General features: G+C 44.8%; 2 protein-coding genes across 5 annotated transcripts in view; one reads left to right on the forward strand and one right to left on the reverse strand.

Annotated features, from left to right (window-relative positions):
* LOC102148193 (small proline-rich protein 2E) overlaps window positions 1-24,955 on the forward strand; it is a 92,596-nt gene that overhangs the window by 8,154 nt on the left and 59,487 nt on the right. The window contains exons 1-4 of one of the 4 annotated variants that reach the window (XR_011439194.1): window positions 2,566-2,815; window positions 4,921-5,023; window positions 8,272-8,378; window positions 9,676-9,782. The exons of 1 other annotated variant lie outside the window; for it this stretch is intronic. The gene's annotated coding sequence lies outside the window, so the exon portion shown is untranslated. Of the gene's footprint in view, window positions 1-2,565; window positions 2,816-4,920; window positions 5,024-8,271; window positions 8,379-9,675; window positions 9,783-24,955 lie in introns of those variants that run through there. 2 more of the 4 variants (XR_011439195.1, XR_011439196.1) reach the window with 2 other exon arrangements.
* PRR9 (proline rich 9) lies at window positions 23,131-24,875 on the reverse strand. The gene is made up of 2 exons (XM_014739986.2): window positions 24,749-24,875; window positions 23,131-24,287 (listed from the first exon to the last, which is right to left on the reverse strand). Exon 2 carries the CDS (start codon window positions 24,265-24,267, stop codon window positions 23,917-23,919), a length of 351 nt encoding a protein of 116 aa, XP_014595472.2. The 5' UTR covers window positions 24,268-24,287; window positions 24,749-24,875; the 3' UTR covers window positions 23,131-23,916.

A 24,955-nucleotide genomic window follows, 5' to 3' on the forward strand; every position in this document is an offset into this window, starting at 1 on the left:
GTTACTTAACCTTTTTGAACTTGTGTCTTTATGTGTAAAATGGTTGGATTTGCGGAATTTCTGAGGATGTTGTGAGGATTAAACAAGATCTGAGATTTGAGAAAGCTGTTGGAAAATAGTAGGTGTTTGATTAAGTGTTCACGGAACTCAAGGAAAGATCGTACAGTTCATTTACATTAGAGTGTGGACATCTGATCGTAGTTCAAAGTCAGTCTTCATCCAGGAGGCACACAGTTATAAGGGTTGGAATTATAGTCAAAAGGGTGTACCTCTTATGGCAAAATGTCAGGTGTTAATGAAGGGAGTGGAGACGTGATCAGGGGAAATCTTTCAGAGGCAGATTTCTCCAGTGGGTTTGCTTTCTCTGTGGTTGATGTTGGATTAGGGGTCTGGCTAGTCTTGTCACTTTTGTCCAGTTTGTCCCCATGTTCTTCTCTGAGTTACTCATTGCCTGCTTAATACTGTTATTCCTGATGATGACAGATGCCACTTGCTGAGCACATGCTTATGTGACAAGCACTGTGTTTAATGCTCTGGTGTTACTGCGTTTAAACCTCACCACACCCTGTGAGACTATGATCTACATATTATAGATGACAAAATTGAGGTCTGAGGAGCATGAAGAATTTGTGCAAGGTCACACACTCAAAAGAAACTGAGCCAGGATTACAGGCAGGTCTGTTTGATTCCAAAGCCCATGCTTTTTAAACTCTGCTATCCTGTGTGATTCAATTCTGTATCAATGTTGGCATCAGTGAATATTTTCTGAGAGCTGTCCTGTTGTCACACATTGCCCTAGACAGGGACAAAACACATACTCAAAAATCCCTTGCCCTGTGGAACACACATTCTAGCACAACAGGACAAGGACTGGGCTTGATGCAGTGCTGGGCAGCTCGTTCCCTGCTATCTGACCAGAGTTCCCTCATCTATATGATGAGTAGACTGGGATGGCTGATCTCCAAAGTTCCTTGATAAGACTATAAACTTCACGAGGGAAGGGCTAGATGCTTCTCATCTCTCGTAGTTCCTTGCACAAAAATGCTGGCAACCTCATTTGCCCCTTTGCTGATGGATGTTCTCCCATCAAGGGCACTGGCACTGGGTTGAGGGAGCATGTGGAGAATTCAACCAAAGAAACTTCAGGCCTGAAGATCACTTTGTTGGTGTGGTCCTACATCACTGGGGATCTTCCTGGCTGAGATCTCTGAGGAACCCAGAAAAGTAAGGACCTTTAGAAGCTGGAATTACAGCTGATTTATTAAGCTTCCATGATAGAATGAGGGACACTGTTGTGGCTCCCTTCAGCAAGGGATGACAGGCTTTGAGACCCCAAGTCAACTTTGCGTTGGGATGAATGGTAAGAAGGTTCTCAGCCAAGCTAGATCTACCCATTCCAAGAGGTTATGTGCCCCCTTTTGGAGCCCCTACAATCCTTCTCGACTTCTTCTTCTTGTTATTTTTAAAAAGTCACTTGCCACATTGTGTTTACCTTATGTGTTAGTGTTTGTCTCACTTGCTGGACTAAGAACTCCTTGAGGGTAGGACTAAAACTAACTGAACCTTGAACCTCCAGTAGTTAGCCCAGTGTCTGTCTTGCAGTGGTGCCCTATAAATGTGGTTAACCAAACTAAGGGGAAACATCATAATCAAGGTGACTGTACTCAGTAGGGAGCAGGTAACCAGACTTTTGAGAGAATAAGAGGAAGAAGAAGAGAAAAGAGTAATAATTTTAGGAGATGCTTGGCATTTGTGGACCTAGGAGGATATTATTTCTTTGGAAGATGAGCTTGCCCTGGTAAGTAGGTCATCCAGTCCTGCTTGGGAGCCTTAGTGGCACCACTACCATCACCATCATTATCGTCAACACTTAAGACTTGGCTGCAGACAGGACATATGGAAGCCCCACTTAACCCTGAGACCTGCTTAGTGTAGTGTCAGATCTGGGAAACCCAATAAAATCCAGAGGAAGGCACCAGGAAGAGTTGAGAACGGGGTGACATTAATTGCTACTCATTGTGCCTAATCCCCTAGTGAATCAAATGTGAGACAATGGAGGTGCTTTGGCCAAACTTTTGGCTGATGGGGATGGAATTGGCCTGGTTCAAGTCCAAAGTACTTGTTATCTTTGCTGGAATGAGTTTCGGAAATGCCACTGAGTTCCAGAGATGCCATGCTGTTATGGTTACTCTGTTTGAACAGGCTGTTGTAGGCACTGCAGTATTTTTTTTTTTTTTAAATAAATTGTTTTCTGATTCCTGAACCTAATTGCTCACCTTGCTATCTGTGGCAGAACAGGCCAAGTGTCCCTCAGCAGGACTCAGTGTCTGTGGGAGTGTTGGGTCAGGTGTGGCTGATGGGGCCTTGCCACCACTGTTGGAATGTGGCCTCATACTCCTACTTCTTGACCTCTCTACATGGGCAATGGCAACTAGTAGGGCCGGACTCTGACAGGTCTGGCCAAGGCTTGCCTGGGGTGGGCTAAAAGAGACTAAGAGCTTACTTTTGTGGACTTACTTTACTCTCTACTTTCTTCCCATTTTTCCTTCTCTCAAATGCACATAGGAAATTGCCATCATGGACAAATCCAAAATGAAGTAGACGTGGAAGGCTGAGATTTGGAACAAACTGCTATGGCTGGGAAGTAGCAAGTAGAGTCCTATAGACCACCCAGCCTGGGAAGTATCATCCTATTTGCTGCTGTCATTCCAGGCCACGTATCCTTCCAAGTACCCTTCCACGTGACCTTCCCTCTGCTTGTCTTGCCAAATGGCAGTAGCAAAAATGGAGGAGGGGCTTTGGTCTCAGCAGCCAGGTAATCAGCCCTAGATCTAGAATTGCTTTTTGCTGTGTGCTTAGCTTGAATTCAACACCTCTGTTTTCATCATCTCCAACACTATTGCCACCATGGCTATATTGCTGTTACTTTCAGTACTCATCAAATGCCAAATACTGTGTTATCATCTGCTACAACAGCATCATCATTACCACTGTCCCCACTACTACCACTACAACCTCTGCTCAATCTCATCATTGCTATTACCACCTCCACCAGCTCCATCACCTTCACCACTACCACCAGCACCACCACAATTACAAGTACTACCACTACTACCTCCACTAATTCTCACCATCACTGCTACCACTGTCAATTCCACAACCACCACCTTTAACATCCTTATTGTCACCACCACTGCTACCAGCACCATGGTATCCTCTGCCTTTGGCACTACTACAACTGTCATCACCACCATCACCTCCACCATCTTCACCACTACCACTATCACCACCATCATAACCATAACTACTGTACTTAACTACTGTACTGCCTCTTCTACTCATTCTCACCATCACTAATACCACCACCACTATCATTATCACCACTACTGTTACCATGATTCATTCTCGCTATTACCACCACTGCCATCACCACCATCATCACTATTGCTACTCATTCTCACCACCACAACTAGTGTGGAGAGAAGACTTAGGAGTTGATGAATAGCCATCTTCAAATGACTAAAAGGCTGTAGAAGAATAATTGAAGTTACTTAGCATGGATAAAGAAGTTAGAGTTAGAAAAATGGACAGAAATTTTAAGGGATTATAATTATATTTGGGTAAATGTAAGCAATGCTTTTCATGGACCTACAAGAGACAAGAGGGGTAAGAAGTTTGACTATAAAAGATGATGAGTAATTTGGAAGATGTTGAGTTTGTCTAAGGTGACAACCAGATAGGGTGGTCCAGTAGATGGTTTTCCAGTCCAGTCACTCGCTGACGCTTGGATCTACTCTCCAGAATCCCTGAAGAGTGACAATCTAAGCTACATATTTCTTTTAGTATTGGAAAACACATCTAATCCTGAAGTAGTTGGTTCCTTCTGGTTATTTTCATTTTATAAGTTTCAAATCATTCTGCAATACAGAAATACATTCTCTTTTAAAAATTTAAAACATTTTAGGTCAGGGTGAAGTTCTTCCTGGTCACCCAATCCATCTTCCTAAATCCCTGTTGCCTTCACACGGGCAACTAGTGTTATAATTTGGTGTGATTTTTTTTTGTAGATCATTTTCTTGCCTTTATGTACATATTTAGAAACAATATAGTTTTGTATTGCGTGTATATTTTACACAAATAGCATACTTTGTGTCTTTTTGCCCTTTGCTTTTTTTTTTTTCAGTCAACAATAAATTAGCAGAATGATTAAGAGAATGGTCTCTGGAGCCAGACCGTCTGTATTCAAATCACAGCTTTGTCACTTGTTAGTTGCATGATCTAAATTATTAAACCTCCCTCAGTTTCCTTCCTTGAGAATTGTAATTATAGTATCCCTATTCTATAAGGTTCTTGTGAGAATCAAATGAGTTAATTTGTGTAAGCACTTGGAACAATGCCTCGCAAGCCTGCTGACAGGTGTAAAGTCACATTCGTGCTTGCAACTATTCCTTAGTAATTTATAGGTTGGATCTGCTACAGTCTATGTAGCCATTTCTAAATGTCTTATGGACATATAGATTTCTCTGATTTTCACTATTCCAAACAAGTCTTCCACGTAGCATTTTATATATGCCTCCTTATGTTTGATGTCATGATATCATAATATCATAGTCCTTATGTTTATGTTATGATAGTTTCTCCAAGGTAGAGAAGAAGTAGAATTGCTGCATTTATCACTTTAAAGGCTTTATTAGAAAAACATGATGATAATGACTAGCTATCTGCCTTCTTTCCTCCCACCTGCTGGCTTTGGTTCTACTCCCTTGGGCATCCTGGGCCACATAGCAGCTCTGAGGTATTAGACCCCAATGATTAGGACCAATAACCTCAGGTTCAGATTAACTTTGGGGATGGGGCCAGATTCTGGGGAGGCTTACTAAGCATTTGTATATAATAACTCATTTAATCACTATGTTGTAGGTACCATGACGAGTCCCATTTTACTCCTGAAGAAATGGAGGCAAAAAGAAGTAACATACTTACTCAGGGTCGCACAACTCTAAGTGGCAGATCCTTTATAAAGGTATGGATGTTAAGTCAGTCAGTCCCTGTAAACTTCTCAGTATTCTGCTCAACACATAGAAAACATTCAATAAACGTTAGCATTATTCTAGTGGTGACAGGTGATTATTAGGCCCATGGAATTACTGTTGTCCCTATTACCCTCACTACCCTCAGATTGTGAGGGAGCTCATCTCTGGGGTCACTTCATTTATCTTAACAAAACGATAATGAAACTGTGGTTTCAAGCCTCAGTTGACCCATCTACCTTTTCTCTTCTATAGCCACAGACCACATTCTTAATCTTTGAGGGGACCTGCTGAGAAAGTTGCCATAATTAGCATCCCTGTGTTTGCCCACAGATAAGATAAATGTAAATATAGTTGAATGCAAATGTGGATGCATATCATTTCTCACTTGTGCTGGAGCAGGAACTGGTGAATGAGGAGTTGAGTTATGTTGGATGCCCAGGAAAGAGATTAATGTGGGAACCCTGTACCTGGGACTTGAGGAGAACAGATCAGCTGGTTTGAGATGTTGGGGTGTTGGAGGCAGACTGGAAAAGGAATTTCCTTCTGACTCAGAAAATGTGCTGGAGTAAAAAGAAAATGGCATTCACTCACTCACTGAACATTCACTCTGCGATAGAAGCTGGAGATATAAAGTTGAAGAAGACGCAACCGCTCTAGGAGGTGATGTTGTGGTCCGGAGGACAGACGTGGACAAATGATTGCACTGTGGGGTGATGCACAGGGACACACTCTAGAGGTGCATACGGTGTGGTGGAGCTTTCCTGGAGTTAGAATCCTTCAGAACAAGTCAGAGGGACAAAAAGGACGGGGGAAGAATTTGAGGTGGAGGGAAAAGCATGTGCAAAGGTGTGGGTGTAACACAGCAGGGCACGGGCAGCCAGTGCAGGGGTTTAGAAGGATGGCGTGCATGGTTTATGTGAGGAGTGGAGGGGTGCGGTGTCACGGGGTCGCATCATGGAGGGGGCTGAAAGCCCTGTTAAGGAGTTTCGACTTTTACCTTAAGGGATATAGAGAGCCACCACAGGTTTTTTTTAGAAAGGAAAGAGGCATGATTATATCTTAGCTTTACAAGCCAAGTTTTTTCTTCAAATATTGGCCAAGGAAAAGCTGAGCTCCCTTGAGGTGGGAGTGGGTTTGTGGGAGAGCGAGCACAGTGGGAATGGGTTCCAGGCAGCAGCTGCCAGTGGCCCTGGAAAATGCTAGGGGGTGGATCTTGTGATGATGACCGGGTTTGACTGGCTCCATTGGCTTGTCTGACGATGTCGTGTGGAACAAACAAATCATTGAATACCTTTGCCCTGACCAGTAATCACAGAATTGTTTCATTTAATCTTTACAATAACTTGCAGTTTTGGCATTGGTGTGACTCCCTTCATGCAGCTGAGTAAATGAAGGCTCAGGGAGGTTGAGGAAGTTGTTTCAAACCACGTAGTATGTGAGTGCTGGAGTACGCAACCCAGGGCTCCTTTGCTGGAGAGCCATCCTCAGTGGCCAGGAGAAGTGAGTTGACTGTGCTGAGTTCCCAAATGGAGCATCACTTTGTGCAGCTGCAGAAAGCAGCTGTGCCCTGAGACGACTCATTCTGTGCAAAGCAGCCCCATGGGGCCTCATCTGGTGTCTGAGGCGATGACCAGATGTCCTGCTGAGGAAGAGGGATGTGGGGAGACCCAGAGAGCTGGCGTGTTCTCTGGGGGTTTCTCTGTCCCCCAGGATGGAGGCAGCAGGTGAGGCAGCAGGGTTCCGGGGGAATGAGGGGGCTGTGGCTTTCATCACAAAGGAAAGGCTAGATCAGCACAAATCGATCATCCTTCCTGAAAGAACTGCTTGCAGGACACTCTTGACTCTGCCAACAAAGCTCAGCAGGGCCTGTTGACCACCTGGCCCCTCAGGTGCTGCCTTTCTTCTGCAAAGCTTTGGTGACCAAAAAAAAAGGGATTTCTTAACTGCTCAGTGGTAAGAATAAATCAGTGGAGGGGGCTGTGGTGAAATGGAGTGCAATTGCGCCGCACCCTGCAAGGCTTCCTGCCACATCAGGAGCTGGGTCTCTCCCAGAAACTCTGTAGGAGCCACGCCACTGAATTCAGGAAAGTGGGATGCCTTCTGCACTTCAATTCTTTGTTTTTTCAGTTACTTTCATTTACCCCATACAACAGGCTGGCCACCTTGACAAGGGTTTTACAATCAGGACCTGATTTTATCTCTACAATAACCCTGAGAAGTAGGTACTGATCTCTCCATTTAACAGGTGAGAATATAGGATGCACACTACCATTAACATCCATCTGATGCCGTGTCCATTGCCATTCATTGCACACAGACAGGTGCTGTTCTGGATGCTGGGGAGACAGCAGAGAACTTGGCAACAAGGACCTGGTTACAGCAGTGCTGAGCAGGTTGCTCCCAGGATGGTTGAGATAATGGGCATGAATGTGTTTGATAGACTATAAAGTACCACATGCCTCTAGGGACATCCTTTCAGGAATACAGGCTCAGTGCAGTGTGAAAGTTGGATAACACTGCCCCATGTGGACCGGAAAGCTTAGGAGCTCTGTCACTTGTAACTGCCCCACCACAGCACCTCAACCGAGAGGCTGGTGGTCCTGGCCTTCAAGGTTTGTAGGCCTTATAGGTTGGATTTGCCACAGTCTATTAGCCATTTCTCAATGTCTTATGGACATACAGATTTCTCTGATTTTCACTATTCCAAACAAGGCTTCCATGTAGCTTTTTATATATGACTCCTTATGCTTGATATCATGACATCATAATATCATAATCCTTATGTTTATGTTATGATAGTTTCTCCAAGGTAGAGAAAAAGCATTTAACTTTCTGTTATAAAAGCAATGCATGCTTGCTTAGAACATGTGTAAAATATAGAAAACATTAATAATGAAATAAAAATAATCTATAGGCCTAAATTACGTTGGGATTAGAGTATATAATTCCATATTTATTATTTTAAAGCCTATGTGTTTTACTTAATAATATGTCATTTTTCTACAGGATGTTTTAAAGACTGAGTAATAAGTATCCCAATGTATGGATTTACCTCAATTTATTTAATTAGTTCTCTCCTGCTGATAATTCACATTATTGCCTCTGCTGCATTTATAAAATTGTTGCAATAAACATCCTTATACATCTAAGTTTACAAACATTGGGATTGTTTTCTTAGGGTAAGTTTCTAGAAGCAGGATCCCTGGATCAGAGCACATCCATCATGTTTTCTGTACAGGCACGACACAGGCTCTGGAGGCAGACCACATAGGATTGATTCCCCGCTCTGCCACCTGCCAGTTGAAGGGCCCTGGAGGATCTTGCAGGACTGCAGTTTCCTCCCTGGTGAGTGTGGTTAGTAACAGTACTTCCTTTACTGAGTTGCTATGAGACACATGTGGCTTTAATACAGGGCAATCCCTTAGATCGTGGCCTGGCCCAGCAAGCACGGCACTCTCGGCTGTTCTCGTTAATATTATTGTTGTTAGCGTGGCCAACTTGTCCTGAAGAGAGTCCAAATTTTAACTCCCACAAGCATTGTATGAGAGTGTTCATTTCCACACACCCTCATCAACACTGGGTATTGTCATTCCTCTTATTATCTCATTGCTTGCCAACCTCATAGGCAAACCTGTTGCTTTAATTTTACTTTGATTACGAGTGATGAGCATTCTTTGACGTCTTATTAGTATTTATTAATTCATTAGTGAATTTCTTGTTCATGATTTTTTTCCTGTGTTGGGTAGATCGCTCATCTTTTTCTTACAGATTTCTGTTAACATATTAAGGATATTAATCTTTTGCTGGTCATGGATATTGTAAATATATTTTATCCAGTTTTTCCTGTGCTGTTTAGTTTTGTTTCTGTTTGTGGACACAGAAAGTATTGTATTTTACCTTGTTGTTCTTGCCTACACTTATACACTGAAAAGTCCACCATAAGTTATCTTTTTCCAGTTTTTAATTTTTTAATAATTTTTTACTCTTACCTTTTGAATTCAAATGAATTTGGAAATTTAATAGTTAATTTCCCCACTTTTTGTTTAATTATTTATTGATGAATTATTATAGACTAAATTACATATACTTGGTTTGTTTCTTGGCTGTCTCTTCTGTTCCATTAATCTCTACGTCTTTTCCTATGCTTGTATTTTAATTTTTTTGTAGCTTTCCAAAATACTTTAGTATCTATTGATACAAGCCCTCTTTTGGTAATTTTTTTGAAAATACTTTCTTGGCTATTATCATCTGATTATTTCTATAAATAAACTCTGGAATAATTTTGTCACTTCTGAGAATACTGATTTTGGTTAGGATTGCATTCATTTTACAAATTACTTTGGGGAGAATTGATATTTTTACTGCTTTCCTACCTGGAAACATGAAAGTTATTTCTTATTTAATCAAGATATTTTAAAATAAACTTTTAATTTTAGAATAGTTTTAGATTTATAGAAAAATTGTTCTTGTATTCCCTACTCCCAGTTTTTCCTGCTGTTAACGTCTTACATTATCATAGCACATTTGTCACAACTAATGAACCCATATTGATATAGCTTATTATTAACTAACCTCTGTACTTTATTTGAATTTCATGAGTTTTCTCCTAATGTGCTTTTTTCTGTCCCACCATCCCACTCAGGATACCATGAGTCTCCATGTCTCCTTAGGCTACACTACACTGTGACAGTTTCTCAGACTTTCCTTCTTTTTGATGATCTCGACTGTTTTGAGGAGTGCTGGTCAGGTATTTTGTGGAACCTTCCTCAATTTGGGTTTGTTTGGTGATTCGACATTGTTTTTTAGGTCATGGTAGCTAGGGCAAAAAGGAGATCAGAGTAAGTTACCGAGCTCTCGTCTTCCTCAGGGGAAACCCTTCTTTTTAAAGAAATGTCTACCTGTGGGACCTTACAGAAGAGGCATTGGGTGACATGGAGCACCCAGTCCCCATCAAGAGTGTGGTAACATATACAGAAATAGTTTCTTGTGGCCTTCTTTTATTTAGACCTGCATAAAATCCCAGGTCAGCACATTAAGTTTCAGACCAAGGAGGGTTATTTTTTGAGCAGCTAGGTTAATGCATTTGACAATTTAGTCCTGTGCTTGCCTCACTTGTCTCCCAGATGGGGCTTAGAGGAGAGGAGTGCTTAGATAGCAACCTCCTAGACTACCTTTCCAGGGTTTAGGAGTAAAGGTTTAAAGGCAAACTGCCTGGCTTCCAGTGCTGGCTCCACCAGGTCTCTGACTTGGACGTCTCTAAATGGTAGAGTCCTATCTCAGATGGAGGAAGTGATAGCCCCTGCTGTAGAGAGGTGTGGTGTGGATCAGATGAGACGGCACGTGGCAAATGAATGACATTGTTAGTTATGGTCACCATTATTATTTTCTCAGTTGAGCCTTCTGATGGGTTCTAGACCCCTGAGATTAGAAAGTACACTCTCAGACGCACATCTCAAGTCCTGGTGACTGTATTTGCACAGAATTTGGAAATCAGATGAGTAGGGAGCAGGCTTGATAATCTATGACAACAATTGGGAAGTCAAACCAGTGCTCGAACCTACATGGAAGGCTGCTTGCCTCTGTATGGAGCCAGGCTTTGGGGCCACCTGCAGATAAGGCTGGGTTTTCCCCAGGAAACCACTTAGGCTCAGCTCTAACTCTTACAGAGGTCCTTGGCTGAGTCCCCAGTCTTCTGTCCCAGAGCACAAGCAGAATTAATTTGTCTTGAAAACAAAAAGTTTGATTACAGAAATATCTTAGCAATGCTCCCCTGGTGCTGAGTGGCCTGGCTTCTCTCAGGACCCCTTGGTTTTGAATTAGCATCAAAATTGTCTCCCATCACCATCCCCTCCCTATTGCTCCTCTTTCTAGGAGAATGTACAAGTTTGCCTCGTGGAATTATTGAGTCAACTGAATTCTGGAAAAAATTTGCCAAAAATGAGCATTTTCAGTAATGATCAGTTAATATTGATCATGCTCTCTGGCAGTAATTAGATTCTAGAATCTAGTCCCTTGAGGCCTTACTTGAATCAGGTTGTTATAATACATCATTCCTCTTTCAATGTATGGCCTGAAGGCATAAATTCATTATGGTGCATCCACAAGTGTTATTACATTAATAGTATAATTATGAAGGGGATGCTAAAACATTGCATAGGTACGAACACTTGGAAATGTCCTGCACCTAAAATGTTGTGGTTATATTGAGATTTGAATGTTGCCAAATGTTAAGGATTGAACACACCTTAAACTTCTTTGGTGCCTGAGCTCATGGCTGATTTTGACCCGTAGACTGAATCATATTTGTGTTTTCGGCTCCGTGCCTGGGCTCGGAGTCAATGCATTGATTCACTGATGTTCGGAACTTTATGACCTGGACAAAAGCTTTGTGGGCATATCCTTTAGCACATGCCTTCCTCTCATAAACCAGGACACTGAGAGTGTAAGTAACTTCCACATAGTCACAAGTACCAGGAATTCGAGGTCAAGTGCAAGCTAGGGTCCCAGGTCCAATTGTTTTTTAAGTCACAGCTCAACTATCCCTACTTTTGTGAATTCATTTCCTCACCCATCTGGGCAGAGTTGCTCACTCCTTCCCGTGGCCACCTTTTAAGCTAGACATTTTTCTTCCATCATATTTCTTTCATCATGGTGCAATTTTTTTCTGTTTCTGTGTTTGCCTCTCCTAGTAGACTTTGAATCCCTAGAAGGCAGCAACTTTGTCTTATTTTTTCTGAATTCCTAGGGCCAGGCACAGAAGGCTCTCCCATTAGCTGCGTATTGAATGAATGAACAGATGAATGGGTGTGCCATGTGGGTTTCATGTGTAATCTTTGCCTTCCTATTTAACTGCCAAGCATTCTTTATGCCAGGCATTTGCCACTAGTCTGCAGTGTGGAACTGGAGAGTGGGCCTTCCTCTCTCAGGACCTTGTACCTGGGTGCTTTGACTGGGTTTCCCTATTGTTTCATATATGTATGGGTGATTTCCCACTCCAGGGTCCTTCCTGCCTCCTACTTATAGCCTCTGACGTCAAAAGTAGAAGGGACCTTGTAGGGCTTCTTGTGCAATCCCCTCTTTTCTCAGTTAAGGGGCTGAATTGGCTTTATGTCCCAGCTTTCATACCTACCTACCTTGAGCTGGAACCCGAGGGCAGGCAGGTGGGATTGCTGATTTGGTTTCAGATAAAGCTGAAGCGCAGTGATCCTTATACTCTTTGAGGCCGTGGGTGGAATAGCCAATGAGACCCACCTACTTTTGGCTTTAGCAACATCTGGGGCTCTGGGCACCAAGGTAAGTTTGTCACCTGGAGATTCTAGCAGAAGCAATGATAATTATCAGCTGGTCCTCCTTCTTGCTCACGTCTGGCCCCTCTTCACAGTCTGTCAAAATACACCTTGCACAACTGTCCTCTTCTTTCAGATGCACTTGGGCCAACTCATTCTATGAGTCAGCTTCACTGAGCAGTGTCAACACTCAAGTGGATGTGGCCTTAGCAGTGTCACCGGGGTCTGGAGAGCTGGGGGTGGGGGCAGGGAACTGGAGTATGGTGGTCCTGGTGAGGGCTTTATCAGGGGTGTGTGAGCTCAGGACAGGCCCACATTCTGGGCCCCATCCCCAATTCTTGACTCCCCCTCTACCTCTGACACAAAAATTCTTGCGTTTAAAATTGGGTCAAAGTAAACATGAGATGGTGTTGGTGGTAGTTAGATTGCACTGCAACGATATAAGGTCGGGGAGTGTCAGAACCAGTGTTTCAATCCCAGCCTGGGTTAGACCTCAGCTGACTATTTAATATATGGGTGGAAAAACACCTACCGTATTTTGGACAGGGCTCTTGAATAAGAAGTTAGTCAGGGTTTTTGTTTTGTTTTGTCTCGAATTTCGTTTTTTATACCATGTCTTCATAAAGACCAAAGTTTGGACAGGGTGAGGACGAGGATGAGGGTGTGTGAGATGGGTACTCTCAAACTTTATAGAGACATTAGCATGCCGGTGTCTTCTGAGGCCAAGCACTTTTCCTTGCCCCTGGCTGTGGCCTTAAGGCAGGGACCATGTCACTCCACTCACTCTGGAGGCTCTGTAGGGCGGGGATGGGGTCTCCCTGAGGTTAGCTGTGTCCCTTCTTCAAACTGAGGTTCCTGATGGGAAGGGCTGGACCATCAGATGGAATGATTCCTCCAACACCAGATGAAATCTGTGGACACTCAGCCTTAGACTAAGGACCCTGTGATGGACAAAACGGTAGAGGTTCATTGCCAAAAGGCAGAACGGTCCCTTTCCTTCTGCCTCTGTGGCCAACATGGCCTGTGCTTAGGCTCAGGCAGTAGGCAAAGGACAAGGGAGCAGGCATGGTCCCAGCACCCAGAGTCATCTGCACTGGCTCTGGGGGAGGGCCAGTTGTGTGTATGTGCGTGTGTGTGTTTTGTATACGTATGGATGTGTGTGTGCTTTGTACATATGTGTGTGTGTGTGTGTACCCATGGAGGGTGTGTGTCTGTGTGTGTTTGTGTGTGTGGCATACGGTGTGAGGGGATGCAGTGTGTAGACCTCATGTCTATGTGAGGCTCTTCTAGGAGGACATAGTGGGGGTGGAGAGGTGGGTTTGGGCCAGGTGAACTCTGTGGTGCAGCCCCATGTGGAATCTGACTACGGCCTGAAGCACAGTTGCTATTTAGGCCTGATTCAGCCTCTCAGTTTAGAAGGCTCAGGCAGGGCTGCATTTGTAACCGGGGCACAGCGGTCATGCAAGTTCCAGGTCCACCCATGGAAGCCCTATAAATGAGAGCCCAGGCTTTAGTGTTGGCCTCTTCCCTAGCTTTGAGGAGCGGCTGCTCAGCCATGCTTCTGCTCAGTAGCCTGCCTACGCCTGACCCCGGCAGCCAGACATCTTTCATTAAGGCCTCTTATGTCCCAGGATAGCTCTGGTCTGGGGTTTTCTTCGAATGGCAAACTAATCCAATCCAATCTGGAGACCCTGTATTTAACACCGCTATGTGCCAGGCCCGTGCAGACCTTTGGGATGGAGGGGAGAAAATGACAGGCTCTGCTCTCCAGGGGCTCACAGCCCAGTGGGGAGACTGCCATGCCAACAAAAACACATTGCATCCAGTGGGGTGACCTCCAAGAAATGGAGTGTGTTTGAACAGGTGCAATGGGGACACAGAGAGGATGAGCAGAGCTCAGGCTGTCAGGAGAAGTGGTCCTGTTGGGAGATCCCCACAGAGGATGTGACATTCTTGCCAAGACTCAAATGTATTTGCCTGGCGGACAAGTAGGGAAAAGACCATTCCTAGCAGAGGGAAGAATATATGCAAAGTGTAATATATTCTAAAAACTTCCAGTAGTTTAGAATAGTTAGGGCCATTGGTCACTGCTTATTGGATGAGTCTTTCATACCTTCTCTCTCCTCAACTCCTGCACTCCCTGCCCCTACTCTCAGCCCATGACTTTGGACCCCAATGGTGCTTCATTAAGAACATAGAAGCTTTGGGGCTGGCCTGGTGGTGCAGTGGTTAAGTTCACACATTCCACTTTGGTGGCCTGTGGTTCGTGGGTTCAGATCCTGGGTGTGGACCTACACACCGCTCATCAAGCCATGTGGTGGCAGCATCCCACATGCAAAAAATAGAGGAAGATTGGCAGAGATGTTAACTCAGGGACAATCTTCCTCACCAAAAAGAAAAAAAAAGAAAACAGAAGTTTTTAGCTGAGAATTCCCTTGTCTCCCCACCGCCAAATCAACCAGCCCATCTACCTTTTCGCTTGTCTTCCTCATCCTCCCTCCAGTTACGACCCAGCAGGTGCCCCTTCTCCTCCTCCAGGCCTGTCCCTCCACATGGGCACTTCCATTCACGCACAGCCACTCCTCTGATGGTGGGGATATAGTCATGAGCAAGGTCAAGAAATTCATGCCCTCTTGGAGATCATATTCTAGTGGGAAAAGTCAGACAATAAACACGCAAACAAAAAATATTGTTTCAGATAAGTGCTAAGAAGAAAATAAATTCAATACATAGAAGACAGAATCACAATGATAAGGGTGATGATGATGATGGGGGTGGGGTGTGTGCGTGTGTGTGAGTGTGTGTATGTGTAGTTGGGAGGCCATGGAAGACATTTCTGAAGAATTATCATGTGAACTGAGACCTAAACAGTGAGGCTTCCAGGTCTCTTTTCTCAGTACACCACTCCGCAGTTTCCCCCTCCCTCTCTATCCTTAATCTTCCCCTCTCTACTGGATCATTTCTTAGTGTCACTTATCCTAAGAAAAAACAAGCAATGAAAGTTTCCTTGACTACTGTTTTCCCTCTGGCTATCACTCCATTTCTCTGCTCCTGTTCACAGTCAAGCATCTTGAAAGAACAGCCCACATGGACCATCCTTGCCTCAGCACCTCCCTTTTGTTTCTCAGACCCCTACCCACATTCTGTTCTGGCTTTTGTGCCATCACTCAGACTACTCTTGCCAAGGGTGCCAGCCACTTCTGTGTTTCTTGACCTACTAGTGTTGTTTGACCCAAATGACTCTCCTTCTTTCTTGCACTCCTCTCTTCTCCTGTCTCTTCAAACCCCTACAACCCCTTCACTGGATGCTCCTTATCAGCTGGCCCTATGGGCTCTTCCTTCGCTGTCCAACCTTGAGATCTTGCAGTGTCCCCTGTTCATTGGGGCCCGCTTCTCTTCTCCTTGGCTGATCTCAGCCACTCCCACATCTATAAACACCTTTTATGTGATGACGATTCTCAAATTTATGTTTCTGGTCCACACGTCTCTGAACTCCAGGCATATATCCAAATACCTTCTAGTCTTCACCTTTCGGTGAATGCTTCACCATCCACCCAAGCCAGAAACCTGAGAGTATTTCTGTATTTTTTCTTCTCCTTTGCTCCACACATCAAATCCACCTGTTAATCCTGTTAATTTTCCTATAAAACACTTCTCAGACTCATCCTCTTCTCTCTGTCTCCATGGCTGCCATCTGTCATCTTTATCCATAACTACAGCAGCACATCCTTTCATGCTTGCTCTATCATTCATCCTTTATCCACTTTGCAGATGGAGTCATCTTTTAAAGCCTTGAATCAAATCACATGTTTCTTCTCTGCTTAAAACCCTCATGGTCTTTCCATTGTACTTTGAATAAAACCCTAACATCATTGGGTTGAGGTCTTGTTGTTTGAGGTCTGGTGGGATATGTGGTCAGGTAGGTGCATATTTATTCATATAAACAAGCATATACATATGCGTGCACATACTCTCCCTAGCCATGATGTCCCCATGCCAAGATAACCTTATTGTTAGGGGTTTGGGACCCATTGTGTCTGGCATACCCAGTACCCAGTATAGTGCCTGGCACGTAATTGGTATTCAGAAGTATTTGTTGAAGAGTAGATTAGTGAAGGAAGTTTATTTGATATCAGACTGAGCTTTACTGAATGGGAAGAGATTATGAATGTTAGCATCAGTGTTGGAAGGTAATATGGAGAACATCTATTTTAAGTATAATACAGACTCTCCAGCCACAGTCTGGATTTGAAGCTCAGCACTTGATGGGCACAGCAGGTAGTGGGTCTGCTATCTCGGTGGGCTTAGCAGGAGGCAATTCTATTGTCTCGAGCTGGGTGGTCGCAGGTGAGCGCAGCAATCAGTTCCCAGCCTAAGGAAAGATGCTTAATCCTTAAGGAAATGCCAACATTGGGAGGGGGAGGGAAGTTGCACCTTTATCTCAAGGGCCTTTGTTCTTACCATAGGGAATATCTAAAGCAGATATACAATGCATGCTCAATGGCTGAGGTCAGGCCCTTTTGGAAAGACAAGGTCAGGCCGAATTAGGTTTACACCAAATGGCTTCCTCATATTCTCCAATATATCCTATTGCTTGCCATTTTTATTTGTCAGTAAGAATCCTTACTTCCCCTCCTATGCCCGTTGGTAAGGTCCATATTAGTCCCTTTCGAAAATCAGGGTCATGTTGACGTGCTAATTTGCAACTAAACACCTCTTCGAAACTTTGAAGTATCCTGGGTTTGTTTAATGTATGTTCTTTGTTCTGAAAAGGTGACTGTCCTGAAAACCATGCTTCTCTGGAACGCTTTCTAAGGCCTTCCCGGGTTATAATCCTCACTCTGGCTCAAGTAAAACTCACCTTATTTCTCTCACCTATAGAATGGTTATTGGTTATGAAGCCAGGCACCTGAAGGGTACTATAGATATTAAGTCAATTTGCTGTTTTTCCTGTTTAACTGGAGGGTGACTCAGGGGTCTTGAGGATTTGTGAGCTTGTTTTGCAGGTGAAAGAGAATGCCTTTGGGGAGATTGTGATCACTGGATGGAGACGGCTGGCCCTCAGCAGCTGTTCAAGCCCAGAAGTCAGATTGCCCTGAGGCTTACTGGGAGTGACCCCTTTGTTTCCCTGAAGCCCCTCCTGACAACCTCTATAAAACTCCCCTGCTTTCTGTTCTTGGGGAGGTGGATTTGAGCGAACCCAGGCTCCCACCTACTCTTTTTGGACAATTGGAATAAATCTTTCTCCATCTCCCAGCACGGAGGTCTCAGTGTTTGGCTTGCTGCACATCCGGCACACGAACTTGAGATTAAGGGGTTCAGTATCAGTTATTTTGTGTCAATATCACTTACATGATGTTGCATAATAATATATAATGAATTGTATGATGAGCGCAAACAAAACTTTAAACTTTTCATTAAAGTATACATTCAGAAAAGTGTAAATATCATAAGTGCACACTTCAATAAATTTTCACAAACTGAGCACATCATGGCAAGCAGCCCCTAGATCAAGAAACAGAATATTACCAGGGACACAAGACTCCCTCCTGCTCACTTCCAGTTACTACCATCCTGCCCCCAACTCAAGTGTAACAGCTATCCTCACCTCCACAACAGAGACTTGCTTTGTCAGTTTTTGGATGTTATATAAAGGATATAAATAGAACCATGCAGTATGTTTTATGTTGAACCATATGCAATTGTCAATATTCAACTTTTTGACTTCCATAAAGGCAACTTCATATAATTCATCCTAATACTTTTTGTGTATGTCTGTGTCCCCTCCCCCCAACTTAATTTATATTTGTGAGATTCATCCGAACCGTTGTATGTATCATTCATACACATTGCTGTGTGGTAGTCCATTGCATGAATATACCACAATTTATATGTTGATGGTCACTTTCTGATATTTGGCTATCATGAATAATTCCGAAGTGAGCATTCTAATATCTGACTTTTTGCAGGGTATATGCCTAGGAGATGACCTGCTCAGTCATTGGCTCACATATTCATATATTTGGCTTCAAATTGCTGCCAAAGAGTTTTCCAAAGTGGTTGTACCAATTTGTACTCCCACAAGCTCACCAACACTGTGTATTCTGTCTTTTCAGTTTTTATCACTTCAGTGGGTCTGTTGTGGTGTCCCATTGAGGTTTTAATTTGTATTTCTCTGATGAATAATGAGACTGAACATCTTTTTTATATGTTTATTGGTCATGCCAAAATATTTTTTACTATCAGGAAGTGCAACATAAAGAGTTCCAACACTTGGGAAGAGTAGGATATTTTCTCTAACAGCTTAGACTACTTTTTTCTCAGGAAAACCACTCTAGAGGAGGAGGTTCCTGCCTTCTGCGCTGTGACAGGGGAAAGGGAGTGGGGAGAAGACCGAGAGGGGAGATGAGGACTTCCCTTCTTTGCCTGGGTCTGCCCTGGGTTTGAGAAGTGTGGTCTGTATCCAATGCCCAGTTTTCTGCCCCAGTGTGGTGTCTTCCTGGTCCTGGGGCCCTGGGACAGTTGACCTTTCAGTGGCTGGCTGGCAAAGGCTGTTTTCACTACACTCAGAGCAACCTGTAAGTAATTCAAGTGCAAAAGTAGGAGGGACTTAAAAGATTAAAAGAAAAGAAATCTAGCCCAAACTTCCTATAACCTTTTTTTAAATTTTTTTTTTGAGGAAGATTATCCCTCAGCTAACATCTGCCACCAATCCTCCTCTTGTTGCTGAGGAAGAGTGGCCCTGAGCTAACATCCGTGCCCATCTTCCTCTACTTTCTATGTGGGATGCCTATCACAGCATGGCTTGACAAGCGGTGCCATGTCCATACACCAGATCCAAACCGGTGCACCCCGGGCCGCTGAAGGGGAACATGCGAACTTAACCACTGTGCTACGGGGCCGGCCCCTCCTATAACCTTCTTGTTTAGTCATTTGGCCTCTGCTTGCATACTTTCAATCATGGTGAACTCATTATTGCACGAGCAACCTATTCCCTTGCTGGGCCATTTTATTCCTGATGTGAGCAGCAATCTGCCTTCCTGTACCTGGACCTCAGTGATCCACGCTCTTCCCTCTGGGATCACCTTTGAAAGGCCTGAAGACAGCCGTCGTGTGCCCCCACAGTCTTCTCATCTCCGATGAAATGCCCCATCTTTCAGTCACAGCTCACATGACAAGGTGCCCAGGGAACTCTCTTTTCTGCTCCTATTCATTTGGATGGACTAAGCATCGGTCAGTGTCCACCTTCAAAAGCTGTGTCTGGAATCAGACCCCAGGGGCCATTGGCCTGCAGAGCTCCTTGCAGTTGCTGACCCAGCTGTGCTAACTCTCGGCCGCTTCCTCCACAGGGCTAGCTCCTTCAGATCCTTCATGTTTCCACTGAGACTCACCTGCTCAGACTGGCTTTTCCAGCCCACCCGACTAGAGAGCACCTCTTGTCAGCCTGTTTCAGTTTCTACATTTTCTTACTTAGGCATTTGCTTTGTTATTTTTTGTCTGTCTTCCCCTTCCTGTAAGCTCTGGGAGGCAGGAACTCTATGTGTCTAGTTCACCACTGTATCTCCAGTGCTTGGAACAGTGCTTGAAACATACAGAGCTCTCAGTAATGTTTTTAAAGGAAAGAATAGAAGCGATAGAGTCTAGATTTGAATCCTGGCAGTTTGATTCCTGAGCCTACGTCCTGAACTCCTATGCACGTTGTCCCTATCCCGTTATTTACGTTATTTAACTTTGTGTTGCGTATTTAGCCTACCTCCCATTCTGTTAGAAGCTACACCATTGCTTTTGCCTCCACCAGCACCTAGCATTGGCCGGGCCTCAGTGTCTGATTCAGGCCCGCCTGGGTATGGCCCACTGAAGGCCCAGTGCCTCTATGGCCAGTAGATGGTGCTGTTGAGTTCACACTGGTTATCACCCCCACTTGCCTACCTCCAGTTCACGGGAATGTGACATGTCCAAAGGCAGCTCCTGTCACCAGCAAACAGATCTCATCATAAGGAAGTTCTTAAACTGAACCCAAGTCCTTAACTTCTGTCCGTTGGTTCCAACTTTGTCCTTTGGAACCTCATGGAAATCTAATCCGTCCTTCACAAAAGCACTTAAAATACTTGGGAACAGCTATTCTGCTCCCTCGGGTATTTCCTTCTCTAGACCAAACGTATTTCAATAGTTTCTAATCTGGAAGTCTTCAAGCTCCTGCTCTACCGCACGTCCCCTGCCACCAGGTCTCTGGAGCCTGGCGCGCTGTCTTGCTCACAGCAAGTTTTCCATAAACAACGACGGAATGAGCAGGTGACCCCACACCATCGTCCTTTCAACTCCCGTCAGTTTGCATCTTTTCTTCTTGGTGCATGGAGCCCATAGGTCCACTCTTGTCGCACAGTGACTTAGCTGTGTCGAAAATTAAAATTAAATCCAGATAGAGAAAATTTGAAAGTTTGTTGTGCATATAAAGGAACAGTTTGTGAAACTGGAAGACATCAAGCTAAAGTGGCAAGAAGCTCAGAAAAGGAAGGTTATAGCTCCTTTTATATAAATAAGGAGGTCGGTTGATCTTGATTATAAGTGGCTGCTAGAAGCCTACATTCCTTTTTGGGTAACAGTGCTGCATAGCTTACTTGTTTGTAGCTGATTGACTGGGAAGCTATGAGATCGTGCTGATGTGAGGGAAGCTTAAGTTCCGTTGTGGTCAGAGACAACATTTTGGGGAAATCAGGATCGTTTTAAGTTTTGGTAATGTGGCTATGGGTGTTTGGTCTAGGAGTATATTAAAACCATGGCCTCTATTTTTGTTTTTTCTTTAACACTTCTCAACCCAAACTTCTACCAGCTGGGACTTTCCTTGGTAAAGCCCCTCCCCCTCTTTCCGAAAGCCTGCAGCACAGGTATAAACAGTTGGGGGAGTCTGGTTGCCATGTGCTTGGTCCTTGCTGTTCCCAGGTCTGTGTCAGTAGGGCCCTGGGCACGGCAGCAGCGGTGCAGCCAGGGCCTACGTCGGAGCTCTGATCACGAGAAAGGTGTGCGGTTCCCATGACAGAGCTTGATGGAGGCCTGTGGCTCCTTGACGTCTGTTCCCCTATCTATGATCTGCATGTTTGTCTCCTTTCCATCTGCTGAGGGCTCCTCTGTAATCAGCGGGTTGTCCTTTCTCTGATGTGGCTGGACTCTCCTTGCTCGTCAGCCCTGTGCTTCCTCTCTGTCTCCGAGCGTCTGATCTTGGATACCAATCTACGCACACCTTTACTGCTGAGAATAAAGACATTTCTTGGACTTGAGCCAGGCTGGAGAAGTGTGCTTGAGTCTCCCTCAGCCCAGGCAGAAGCTTCACTGTGAGGAAGGCTCTGTGGGGCCTCTGTGCAGGCTGGGGCACTAGGGAGCAGCTACTTATTCCAAATCTGGAAAATGGAAGAGAAAACTTACTCTACTCAGGTAGGGAGGCAGGAGAACTGTGCTTCAGGCACCTGGAGATGTTCAGGGAATCCAGAGCTTTTGGAAAGGCTCCCTTGGCATGCATGGCCTGTGGAAAGAAGCTCTCTAGCTCTGCGCAGGGACACTGCCTGCCTGGGTCACTGCTGTCTCTCCAGCACCTGGCATAGTGCCTGGCACTTGGTAGGTGATCAGTGAGCACTTGTTAGTGGGTGAACGAATGAATGAGAAGAAGACAGCTTCCGGAAATCTGGAAATCTGTTCTGTGTACCCCGGGCACTTCCTCATGCAAGTGAGAGCTCTGCTCTGGAGTCAAGAGGGACTCTGCTTAGAATCCTGACTTCACCACTTACTCGCTTTGTGAGGCCAGATCAGTTCCTTAACAAAGGGGCAACATATGAACTGTATGAGGCTACTGTCAGGATTCTCTTAGAGAATGTGTGTAGAGCTCAGGGCCTGGTGCTTGTCATCTACAGACTCAGTGAGTGCCTGAGGGCTCCCTGTTGAAATCTTCCCAAGTCATCCCCTAGTTCTCTCTGCCTTAGAAAAGCTCTAAGATTGAGAGACTAGGGGGATCCGAGTGGCAGGAGGCCCTGAGTTCAGCCAAACAACCCTCTAATGGGGCACACACATATGACTGAGTAGGAAGGGGTCCCAGGGGAATGAATGAGGACCCCCTCTACCCCTCAGGAGGCTGGGCCTTTGGGCCCAGGTCAGAGCTCAGGGCATGGCTGAGGAAGCCACTATTGGTCCTCTTGTGTGAAGCTTGCTCCTCCTTGGCCCTTTCACACAACCCCAGAGTCCACAGCCTTGTGTTTCCTCCACAGATGGAGGGGCAACAGAGTGCAGGGAGGGAAAGCAAGCTGCCAGGCTGTCCTGAAATCTGACCAGATGGCAAGGCAGACAATTATGGTCCTTGAGTCTGTGTTCATCTCAGAAGCACACTTAGTTCTTCCTTCTAACAGGGATGCTATGCTCACAGGTGTCACGGATTGATTGAGGACCCCTTCTTTCACACAACTCTCCTGCTCCTCATTTTAGCCCCTTTCTCTGGAAAGCAAGGATCAGAGAGGAAAGATGCTATAGTGGAAGGAATCCTGGACCTGAAGCTTTGCATGTAGGCAGGTCCCAGGTACTGCTGGATTTTCTCAGGTGTAAAGTGTGTGCATAGGTGAGCCTATGCTACATTGGGGTTGGGGGTGGGGTGGTCCAGGTGACGCTTAAGGAGACTTCTTCCAGGATTGCTGTTTTATGCATCTGTGAAGTATATTTTTTATTCCTACTCTGGATTCTCCAAAAAAAAAAACAAAAAGGAAAACATAATCGTGACAAGGATAGCAGATAATTGGGTACCGGAGAGGAAAGAGCACACGTCAAGTCAGACATCAGCTTTAGGATCAGCTTTATTCTGTATTTTACCTTCACCAGGGAGAAGAAGGCAAGGAAGCTGGAGAGCAGACCAGCCTGCACCACACATACACAAATCGCATCTCTAAAGAATGTACATGGCAGAAATGAAGGGTCCAAAGCAAACCAGCTGTGAAGCACAAAGACCAACCAGGACCCCAAACATTCCATCTCATCCTTCCTGATTGACTGTTGGGATTCAATCATTTACATAATTTGTTTCATTTTTTTTTTTAAAGCACAACCCATCCAATCATTTGCTGTTCTTTTTTAGGAAGCAGAGACAAAATTACCCAATTTTTGATTTTTGCAACACCACCCACCTCTTCCCCACACCCATGGTGGGAGTCAGTGATCAGTGCAAAGTCCATTGAAATTCAGTTTGTTTTGAGGCTCGATTGAGAGGCTGACTCTCTGAAAGATGAATGGAGGCATCCTTGGCTGTTACACACCCAGGGATGGGTGAATTTTTGCCCCAAGGGAGCTGAACTAGGCTTCTGTGGTCTCCTCTGACAACCATAATCTTCCTACAGTTGAGACTTTCTACTAGACTGCTGAGAACAATACTTATTCACAGAGGTCCATGAAATACAGAAAGAACTGTCTTCAGAGACACAGAGCAAGTCCTGAAACACTGAGGAAGTCTGGAGGCAAGAACAGGGTGCACACAGAGGTACCCACAGGAGAAGGTCACCATTGCATGGGCTGGGGATGGGTTTTCATCTCTTGGCCATCTTCTTGACCCCAGATGGCATTATAAGCAGCTACTTTCCCTTGCCAGGGGGTAAGCACTTCTCCTGGACTTTCTGTGGGCAAACCTCCACACATTTTGTCTGAGATAGCTCCTGGCATGGCTCCACACACTGAGGTGGGCATTGGTCTTGGCATGGAGGTAGGCATGGATCTTGGCCTTGCTGTGGGCAGTTTTCTTGGTTTAACTCCTGGCACTGAGGAAGACACACCTGCTGAGCTTGCACTGGGCACTTTTCTTGGCAGGGGTCTTGGCGTGGGGGGAGGCACACCTCCTCAGTCTTTGCCTGGCACTGCTCTTGGATCTTCTGAAGACACGGAGGAGGCGCGCATGGCTGCTTGCACTGCTGCTCATTAAAAGACATCCTAGGGTGATTTGCAGAACCTGAAACAAACACAGATTTGAATGATCTGCATTAAACAGTATCAGGCTGGGAACTGGGGAATGAAGTGTTGATAGAGGGGAATGGGGAGTGAATGATTAGCAACTCTAAGAACTTAGTTCTCTGCTGCAGTTTACCCTTCTTCTTTTCTATCCCTACTTCAGCTTCCTCTGACACTCATCTCTTACGTGGAGATGCTCTCAGAGCTTTTGTCTGGATATCCATAGCCTCAAACCCCAGTCCTACCACAGGTCTTTTCCTTCTCTTCTATTTGTCTAATCTTTTTGAAAATCAGGTGCAAGAGACTAGATAGAATACACAAGATGGTTTGAGAGGCCCAAGAAATGGCAAATGACTTCAAAAATCAGTAGAAACTACAGTCCAGTGGAGGAAGAGAACAACAGTAAACTCTCCTGGAGACATAGCAGCTAGGGAGAGAGAGGGTGCAGGCATCCCCACTTACCTGATCTTCAGTAAGACTCAACAATGATGTGGACTGTGGAGCCCAGCCAGGTAGGGACTTTTATATAGCGCTTGGTTCAGCCTCCCACAGGACTGACTGACCACGTGGGCTGAGGTCCTAATTGTGGGGTCACTATAATGAGCTTCCTCTGAAATTGCCCATAGTTTGAGTCACTGCTTGGGATGCCTATTAATCAGGCTCCATTTT

This window comes from Equus caballus, chromosome 5 (genome assembly GCF_041296265.1).
Source record: "Equus caballus isolate H_3958 breed thoroughbred chromosome 5, TB-T2T, whole genome shotgun sequence".
Lineage (NCBI taxonomy): Eukaryota > Metazoa > Chordata > Mammalia > Perissodactyla > Equidae > Equus > Equus caballus.